This window comes from Rhinoderma darwinii, chromosome 1 (genome assembly GCF_050947455.1).
Source record: "Rhinoderma darwinii isolate aRhiDar2 chromosome 1, aRhiDar2.hap1, whole genome shotgun sequence".
Lineage (NCBI taxonomy): Eukaryota > Metazoa > Chordata > Amphibia > Anura > Rhinodermatidae > Rhinoderma > Rhinoderma darwinii.
Window position 1 is genome coordinate 199,863,903 of NC_134687.1, and position 10,757 is coordinate 199,874,659.

Genomic DNA, 10,757 nt, shown 5'->3' on the forward strand with positions numbered 1-10,757 from the left:
TCCATATCAAATAATACAACTGCAACATTGAGCAAACGCTCTAGACACTGTATCAGCCTGCTGGGTCTGTCTGCTAATGACTGTTAACAGATAATACATTTATTTTAAACGTTCATTCAGGCAGTCAAATATCTATATGTAGAGCACTATCTACAGGGGGGCTATATGTGGAGCCCTATCTATAGAAAGTGGGGGGCTATATGTGGAGCAGTATCTACAGGGGGCGGTTTGTGGGGGCTATATGTGGAGCATTATCAACAGGGGTTGGGGGCTATATGTGGAGCACTATCTACAGGGGGGGCCGTAAGTGGGGGCTATATGTGGAGCGGCTGTATGTTGGGGCTATATGTGGGGCACTATCTACACTGTGGCTACATGTGGAGCACTATCTATTGGGGGCACTGTCTACAGGGGGCACTATATATAGAGGGCTCTATGGGGGGCACTATCTACAGGGGGCACCGTGCATGTGTATGGTGCTATTATAATCAGGGACTGTGTGTGTGTGGGACAGTGTATGGTGTATTATATTTAGGGGCACAGTGTATGTTTCTATTAGAATTCGAGGTGCAGTGTATGGCGCTATTATATTTACGGGCGTTGTGTGTGGCACCATGAGAATTTTATCTTCGTTTATAGGTGCAGAAATGTTTGAAAAGTGAGAAGCTGAAGACATTCGAGTGGAAAACTTCAGAAATGAGCCATGGTCGGGAGAAGTCATCATAGAGGTCTGGACCGGATGGAGACGTCACCTGTGAGTCACTTAATGTAAATGTTTATTCTACCTCTAATTAGTACTGTGGTCACTGTATGATTTGCAGCGAGATAATTGGAGGTATGATTTATTTTTTTTGTGAGGCGTCTAGTGATGTAGAACAGCCATGGGGATGCCAATCAAGATCTGGTGGGCGCCATTTCAATTTTCGCCTTAGGCAGCAGAAAAGCTAGAAACGGCCCTGTCCCTGCCCATCTACGGTCTCTGCCCTGCCCCTCCACAGAGCCACTGCCAGTTTGCATCTCACCCCAGTTCCCCTCCCACCAATTCCCGTTGACAACTCTCCCCTGGTAATTGGGAGGGGCCTGCACCGCTTTAAATGTATGGAGCCGAGAAATTTCTGATTGCGGCCCTGGGTGTGATGGTCAGGTTTCCACATACTTTTGGCCATATACTGTATCTTATTACATCATCTATGAGTAACTGTAAATGTAGAGACAGTTGTACTGACTTGTCACACTACTATCAGCTTACATTACTTTCCTCAACCTCGTTAGATACACTATATTGACAAAAGTATTAGGACGCACCTCTTAAATCATTGAATTGAGGTGTTTCATTCAGTCCTATTGCCATAGGTGTCAAAAATCATGCCCTTAGCCATGCAGTCTGCAAACATTTGTAAAAGAATGGGTCTGTCCAAAAAGTTTACTGAATTTAGCGTGGCACTGTAATAGGGTGCCACTGCTGAAACAAGTCATTTTGTGAAATTTCTTCCCTTTAGGAACCACAGCAAAGTAACAAAGCAGGGTCACGGAGCGCTGAGGTGCATATCGCATATAAGTCGCCAACTCTCACTAACTCAAAATTGCAGAGTTGCAAACCTCCTCTGGCATTAACATCTGCAGCAAAACGGTGAATCGGGAGCCTCATAGCATGGGTTTATGTGGCCGAGAAGCTGCATGCAAGCCTTAGGGTATGTGCGCACACACTAATTACGTCCGTAATTGACGTAATACTTATGTACGTAATACTTATGTACGTAATACTTATGTACGATGCTAGGAGTCCCTGCCTCTCCGTGGAACTACTGTCCCGTACTGAAAACATGATTACAGTACGGGACAGTTGTTCTGCAGAGAGGCAGGGACTCCTAGCATCGTATATAACTATGATGCTAGGAGCCCGGCTCCCTGCACTGTGTTCGGTCCGGTACTTGCGGCCGAAATACGTCCGTCACTTACGGACGTAATTAGTGTGTGTGCACATACCCTTAGGGTATGTGCACACGTAGTGACCAAAAACGTCTGAAAATACAGAGCTGTTTTCAAGGGAAAACAGCCCCTGCTTTTCAGACGTTTTTTGAGCAACTCGCGTTTTTCGCTGCATTTTTCGCGGCGTTTTTGCGGCCTTTTTTACGTCCGTTTTTGGAGCTGTTTTCATTGGAGTCTATGAGAAAACAGCTCCAAAAACGTCCAAAGAAGTGTCCTGCACTTCTTTTGACGAGGCTGTATTTTTACGAGTCGTCGTTTGACAGCTGTCAAACGACGACACGTAAATGACAGGTCGTCTGCACAGTACGTCGGCAAACCCATTCAAATGAATGGGCAGATGTTTGCCGTCGTATTGTAGCCTTATTTTCAGACGTAAAACGAGGCATAATACGCCTCGTTTACGTCTGAAAATAGGTCGTGTGAACCCAGCCTTACATCACCAAGCACAAAGCCAAGCGTCGGATGAAGTGGTGTAATGCACTCCGACCGTAACTGGACTCTGGAGCAGTGGAAACGTTTTGTGGAGTGACGAATCACACTTCTTTATCTGGCAGTCTGATAGATGAGTCTGGGTTTGGCGAATGCCAGGAGAACGTTACCTGCCTATCTGCGTTGTGCCAATTGTAAAGTTTGGTGAAGGAGGGACAATGCTACTGGGTTGATTTTTAGGGGTTGGTCTAGGCCCTCTAGTTCCAGTGAAGGGAAATCTAAATGCTTCAGCCTCCCAATACATTTTGGACAATTGTATGCTGCCAACTTTGGGGAAGGCCCTTTTCTGTTCCTGAATGACTGTGCTCCAGAGATCTGACTTCTACACCATCGAACACCTGTGGGATGAACGGAGATTGCGAGCCAGGCCCTCTTGTCCAACATCATTGTCTGACCTCATAAATGCTCTTCTGGATGAATGGCCAAAAATTCTCAAAGACACACTTCAAAATCTTGTAGAAAACCTTCTCAGAAGAGTGAAATCTGTTTTAGCTTCAAAGGGGGGACCAACTACAGACTAATGCCTATGGATTTAGAATGAGATGTCATAAAAGCTCCTGTAGGTGTAACGTGTAGGTGTTCCAATACTTTTGTCCATTACGTGTATCTTTCATCATGTTTAGATACCTCACATATTTTTTGGCCTGTGTCCTAATACTTTTATGTAATTTTACAGTTCCCTGATCGCTAGATAGAATCTATTCTTTTAATTACTTTGCTGCCTTTACTAAACACTGCCTAACCCTGGTGGGAATGACTTATCTAGTTGTATAATGCATGAAACATTAAGCAGATAAAGCTCGAGATGTGACCTAGCAGAAAGGTTATAAAAAATAACTGGTCAGGCAAAATATGTAATTCTAACAATGAATCAAAACTCAGATAGGTGGGAGAGTTCTGTTGTGAGCGGGAATTCCTCCACCAACAATTATGAGGTAAGGGATTGGGTCAGTGGCGTAGCTATAGGGGTCGCAACGGTCGCAGTTGTGACCGGGCCCCTGAGCCTGGGGGGCACGCAGGGCCTCCATTGCCACACAGCGAGCGCACTGGTCGCGCTTCTAACTGTATTTGCGTCCTTAGTGCGCAAATACAGTTCAGTGCAATGCTGGAGCCTCGCTCCAGCATTCACTGTGCCGCGAGCGGCTCAGCGCAGGCAGGTCCGATGTAGTGACGTCATCGCACCTGTTTGCGCCGAGTCACTCACAGCACAGTGCAGAGGAGGAGAAGGATCTCCTCACCCCGTCGTGAGAATGGGGATAGGTAAGTAATTATGTTATTATTTTTCCATTAGGTACGTACATATGGGGGCATTATACTGGGTATGGGAGGGGGGGCTCATATGGTGGTTGCTGAGGGAGCATTACACTATATGGAGGCATTATACTGTATAGGACAGCTAAGGGTGGTATTATACTGTGTGGGGGGCATTATACTGTGTGGGGCATTATACTGTATGTGGCAGCTATGTAGGGCATTATACTGTATGTGGCAGCTATGTAGGGCATTATACTGTATGGGGCAGCTATGGCGGTCATTATACTGTATGGGACAGCTATAGGGGCATTATACTGTATGTGGCAGCTATGGAGGGCATTATACTGTATGGGGCAGCTATGGGCGGCATTATACTGTATGGGGCATTATAGTGTATGGGGCAGCTATGGGGGGTATTACACTGTATGTGGCAGCTATGGGGGCATTATACTGTATGGGGGAATTAAATTGTATGGGGTGCATTATACTGTATGGGGGGCATTATACTGTGGGCGCAGCTATGGGGGAATTATATTGTGTGGGGGCAGCTATGGGAGCATTATACTGTGTGGGGGCAGCTATAGGGGCAGTATACTGTATGTGGCAGCTATGTAGGGCATTATACTGTATGGGGTAGCTATGGCGGTCATTATACTGTATGGGACAGCTATAGGGGCATTATACTGTATGTGGCAGCTATGGAGGGCATTATACTGTATGGGGCAGCTATGGGTGGCATTATACTGTATGGGGCATTATAGTGTATGGGACAGCTATGGGGGGTATTACACTGTATGTGGCAGCTATGGGGGCATTATACTGTATGGGGGAATTAAATTGTATGGGGTGCATTATACTTTATGGGGGGCATTATACTGTGGGGGCAGCTATGGGGGAATTATATTGTGTGGGGGCAGCTATGGAAGCATTATACTGTGTGGGGGCAGCTATGGGGGCTTTAAACTGTGTGGGGACAGCTATGGGGCATTATACTGTGGCGGCAACTATGGGGAGCATTATACTGTGGAGGCATTCGTGGGGTCTGTCGGGCAAGGCAGCTGGGCATGGGAATGCACAGGGTTTTGGTGGTGTTGGGGAGGGGTAGGGGGGCCCAAGCTGAATTCTTGCACCAGGGCCCATGAGCCTTTAGCTACGCCCCTGGATTGGGTTCTGCACCCCCATGTATGCACTGAAGTAAGCTAGTATGTAGAAATTACTAGTATGTAGAAATCCTGCTGGCTGAAACACAATATAAAGGGAATTTATTAAGACTGGCGTTTTATAAGCCAGTCTTAAAAGTTAGAGTAAATTGCGACATATTTATTAAGAGGCGAAAGCCTCTCAATGAATGTGTTGCATGTTTCGGCCAGGATAGTTGCCAATTCTGGCACAACGATAGCGGCCATGCACCATCATTCCCTTCCCCACTGGACGTAAAATAAAAATACTTCCCTCAGCCCTCCACTTCGCCCCTCAGGCTCCCTCATTACCCAGTGCCACTCGTACAAGGTCCTGATGCCAAGCAGCGATATATGCAACGCAGCACTTTAACCTCTTCAGTGTAGCATCACATACAACGTCCTGACGCTGCCTGGCATCATTAGGTTGTATGAGCAGCACTGGAGTGACGAGGGAGCCGGAAAAGAGAAGAAGAGTGCCAAGTCGTTTTTTTTTTTTTAGAACTTCGTAGTTTACAATCTGTGTCTAAAAAACTCTGTCTTGGGTATGTGATGGGCACACAGGTGTACGGCTTGGTCTTGTAACAAGTGCCACATATATGTGTCCAACACTGTGACCCTGTGTACATGAGGTCCATAAAGATATGGTCTTCAAGTTTACTGTGGGGGAACTCGAGTGACCTGCACAACACCCTGACAGCAACCCCACTAAAACCCATCAGACCTTCTCTTCCAACATCAGTGCCGGACTTACCAAATGCTCTTCTGGCTGAATGGGCACAGATTGCCACAGACACACTCCAAAATCTTTTAGCAAAGCCTTCCCAGAAGAGTGGAGGTTGTTATGGAATGGAGCCCCCATTGCAGCTATATTAACGCCCAATGACTCCGACGGATTTTTGAAGGTACCTACTAATGACAGCTTAATTTCCGCTCTAACGGCTGAGATTGGAGGAACCTCCGATCCCGTCCGTTTAACCCTTATGGCTGTGGGGATCAAACTTTTCACTATACTATAATATGATTTATTTGCTGGAACCGGGAAAAAACCTTTTCAATTTCAGCATTTACATTTTAGCTAGCAAGAACTACAAGGCTCGGAACCTATCACTTCTGGGTAGTGCCTAAATGGCCAAGTGTTCCATCTGCCCTTTAAAATATGCCAAATATAGCAATTAAAGTCAGTGTGTTTTAGGTATACAATGTTAGAGGATTTCTAACTGATGGTGAGATATTAGACATAACATTAAGTCCTGTTTTTAGTTATTTATTATTTTTAGGCAGGTGGAGAATCTTGATTCATTGTTTCTGAACATGCACATTTGGGCTGGCTCAGACCTTGTGTACAGGAAGTTAGGACGGCAGGAGACTTCCATCTTCTGTGTTCTCTGCTTATCAAGATATTTTACTTAAAACATACATCCTGTTCACAGGGAGCTAGAATTCTGCCAAAAGGAATATGGTTATGAAACGATATTTGCTCTACCTAAATATAACTTAGAATATTATAAAATGTTCCTGATTATTTAACAATGAAATTTAAGTAAATCTTAGTTATGCCAAGTGCTACAGTATATTTATCATACCTCCAAAAATTTGAACCCTCATTTGCTGGACATTTTATAAGCTTGGTCATCGATCTGCCGATGAACGCCCACAAAACCTACAAAATGTGCCCATTTGAAGTCATCTTGTAAGACAAGCCCTGTGAAAAAATGGTAGGGTTGGGAGGTATGTATGTATTTATTTATTTATCAAGAAAATACATCAGATGTTTTTCCTACAGACCTGACATTTCTGGTTTACCACAGCCTGTACTCTGCTGAATGAGCAACAAGAAAGAGAAAAGGAATCTGACATTACCGGTAACACTACCCGTTATTAATAGAAAGTTCCTATAGATAAAGGGATTTATACCATTAAAAGCACGGCATTAGGCGACTGCTATTCAAGCAGTAGTCCAACATTTTCTTTACAGTGGATCTAAAGTAGAGCTTCACATTGTGCAGTAGCCTTCAGTATAGTTTCCAGTACTTTTTTAATGCATCTTATACTGCACGTCTATTAAAGGCTATCTACACCTTTGAAAACAATTATTATTATTATTTTAAATAAAAACGTCTATCAGTGTGTTTGGTGCAACTTTGTAATTACTTTTTATTAAAGATTATATTTACTTTTGGAGATACAACTGCTTTGTATCCTGTATACAGAGAAACTGTATCATTGGCTGAAACCTGAATCCGTCAGATCAGCGGTACTGACGGGTTCAGTGAAAGCGGGTTCTGCGTGTCTCTGACACACAGGATCGAGCTGTTATCAATCACGTCTAAGTTCATAACTTAGATGTGATCGATAATAGGTGATCCTCTGTGTCAGAGGCATGCAGGACCCGCTGTCACTAAACCCGTCAGTCCCCCTGACCTGACGGATTCAGGCCTCATTGAAATATACAGCTGCTGTGTTCCAGGATACAAAGCAGCTGTATCTAAAAAAGTAAAAATAATCTTTAATAAAAACGAATTACAAAGTTGTACCAAACACACTGTTTTATTAAAAAATGTAAAATAGTTTTCAAAGTTGTTCATAAGCATTTAAGTCTTGTGAAACGGTATGTAAATATATTTCACATCAAGGGTCAGTTCACACGTTGCGTAAATACTGCGGATTTTCCGCAATGGAATTAGTTGCGGAAAATCCGCACAAATACAGTAGCAGCAAAGTGGATGAGATAAAACAAATCTCATCCAGAGACTGCGTAAATAGTGAGCGGAAAAACAACTCCGAAATTGACCTGTGGTGCGTAATTTGTACTTGCGCAAACGCTGCTAATTTGTTGCAGGTTTTGCCCTTTGAATTCATTATAGAGGTAAAACCCGCAACAAATAGTAGATGTTGCATTTTTTGGCGGTGGGTTTGCAGCGATTCCGCCGCAAAAAACGCAACTCAGGAAAAAAAAAATCTTGTACTTACCCAGAAGTCTGTTCTTCCCTCCTGCGCGGCCTCCTGGGATGATGTTTCATCCCATGTGACCACTGTAGCCAATCACCGGCTGTAGCGGCGGTCACATGGTATGAAACATCATCCCAGGAGGCCGGCCTGGATGACGTCAGGGGGCTGGCCTCCTGGGATGACGTTTCATCTCATGTGACCGCCGCTGCAGCCAATCACAGGCTGCAGCAGCCTGCTGGGATTAAACATCATCCCAGGAGGCCGTCCTTCTAGCAGGCCGGCTAAGTGCTGCAGCGGACATTCCGGGCGAAAACTGCACCACAGTTTGGTGCCGTTTTTCACCCGGAACTCTATGTGGCGAACAGGGTGGATACGCTGCGTGCTTTTCCGCAGTCTATACGCCCCATGTGAACTCAACCTAATAAGTTTATTTTACTCATCTTATCAGTGGAATAGAAAGGAGAGGGGCATCTAAAGCAAAGACTTGTCCCCTATTATGGTCCCTAGTTTTGTCATCCAGTACGGAATCGGCTGGTGTTTATTTGCCCCCTCCATGCCCATTCCGTAAACCTTTCGACCAATCTCTACACATTTTTTGCTAACAATGCAGTTCCCCTGGAGAAGGGGGTCCTACACAGATTCTTGCCACCCAATAGCAAAAGGAATAGGACCAACCTTGGCTTCTATCCAAGTGCCCTATAGCTCTGACATGTAGAGCTTAGGGTGGTTACATAAAAATTAACAAAAACGAATTAAGGGCTGTTGCATTGTTAAGAACTTATTAATTGAGTACTAGAACTTTTAGTTCTATTCTTTATGAAATGGACAATTATCAGTGCAATAAAATGAAGAAAAAATATCCTGGCACCCAAACGTTGGTATTAGTTTGGTTTATTATAGAGGGGTTAATAATGGTGGTACAGGAAATATTTTTAAAGGGAACCCGATGGCAGAATGAGTTAGTGACAGGGACATGCAGACCAGACAGTAATATTTAAAAAAAAAAAAATCTGACATATTTAAGAGATTTCATACACTGATAGAGAGAGATATGTCAATGGCAGGGAGGAAAGTGGGGGAAGGTGGGAGAGAGAAGCCCATCAGACGCATATCCCCGACCCTCGGCCGAGCATGCATGTTTATTGCAATGTGGAGAGGGTAATATCCCTCTGACAGCAGCTTATCTGCCACAGAAACAAATGATTAGGCATGTTGCCATTATACCTGGTCTCCCCCCCCCAACATATGTTGTCAGGGGTGGAGCACGATTGGGAGACCCCCCCCCCCCCCAGCACATTAGATTGACTCCTGATCCTGTTGAAATTGGTGAATGTTTATCTAATGTGAATAGTCAGCTTAAAGAGGCTCTGTCACCAGATTTTGCAACCCCTATCTGCTATTGCAGCAGATAGGCGCTGCAATGTAGATTACAGTAACGTTTTTATTTTTAAAAAACGAGCATTTTTGGCCAAGTTATGACCATTTTTGTAATTATGCAAATGAGGCTTGCAAAAGTCCAAGTGGGTGTGTTTAAAAGTACAAGTCCAAGTGGGTGTGTATTATGTGCGTACATCGGGGCGTTTTTAATACTTTTACTAGCTGGGCGCTCTGATGAGAAGTAACATCCTCTTCTCTTCAGAACGCCCAGCTTGTGACAGTGCAGATCTGTGACGTCACTCACAGGTCCTGCATCGTGACGGCCACATCGGCACCAGAGGCTACAGTTGATTCTGCAGCAGCATCAGCGTTTGCAGGTAAGATCGACTTACCTGCAAACGCTGATGCTGCTGCAGAATCAACTGTAGCCTCTGGTGCCGATGTGGCCGTCACGATGCAGGACCTGTGAGTGACGTCACAGATCTGCACTGTCACAAGCTGGGCGTTCTGAAGAGAAGAGGATGTTACTTCTCATCAGAGCGCCCAGCTAGTGAAAGTATTAAAAACGCCCCGATGTACGCACATAATACACGCCCACTTGGACTTGTACTTTTAAACACACCCACTTGGACTTTTGCAAGCCTCATTTGCATAACTACAAAAATGGTCATAACTTGGCCAAAAATGCTCGTTTTTTAAAAATAAAAACGTTACTGTAATCTACATTGCAGCGCCTATCTGCTGCAATAGCAGATAGGGGTTGCAAAATCTGGTGACAGAGCCTCTTTAAGTGACATGGTTTTCTAAGGGACAAAATGACATGTAATACAGACAATTTGTTAAGGATCCCATTTTATTTATATATTACCATTTTATGCAATTAAGATGCACTTACCGTTGTATCCGTGGTGCTGCATGGCTGGTACTTTACATCTGGTTCGTGCATGATTTAGAAGCTGTTTGCTTCCTGGGCAATATAATTAGTCGTTTCTTTAGCAATTTAGCTATAGAGACAAACAAAAAGCCAATTATACAAAAACGGAAACATGAAAAATGTTAATTTTTACTTTGTTTAAAATGGAATTTCAAGAAACATGAAACAAATAACTGAATAGGATTGGTTTGGAATGTTGTATTCGTAGTGAAGTAATAACAAATACTATTCATGTAATTAGAAATAAAGTTGGCATAAAGACAAAGCTACAATCCATGCTCTACTATGATCTGCACATACACAGACCCTACAGTGCGGCTCATTTTCGGAAGGGATGGGTATTTTGACAAATTAGGATGTGCCGATAAGGGGATGAAATATAGAGGAGGGAGGTTAGAGGATTCAGCTTGCTGCTAGAAGTGACGGCTGCAGAAAAAAAAATGTTTTTGTCTAAAAACAGCTTTAAAAGTAATGTACCTCTTGTTACATTTAAAAAGGAATATGCTGCAGAGTTTACCTAATACTTAATTTACTGACTTTTTTTTGCACTGTGAAGTTATTGTAGCCTCCATACTACTCATAAA

The 10,757-nt window shown here is 43.8% G+C and overlaps 1 protein-coding gene across 1 annotated transcript in view; it reads right to left on the reverse strand.

Moving 5' to 3' along the window:
* The window catches only part of ABCG2 (ATP binding cassette subfamily G member 2 (JR blood group)), a 75,060-nt gene extending 64,817 nt beyond the window's left edge, over positions 1-10,243 (reverse strand). The window contains exon 1 of the mRNA XM_075860713.1: positions 10,135-10,243. Within this exon, the coding sequence (XP_075716828.1) occupies positions 10,135-10,185 (51 nt within the window). The 5' untranslated portion in view covers positions 10,186-10,243. The remainder of the gene's footprint in view (positions 1-10,134) is intronic.
* Between the last annotated feature and the right edge of the window lie 514 nt (positions 10,244-10,757).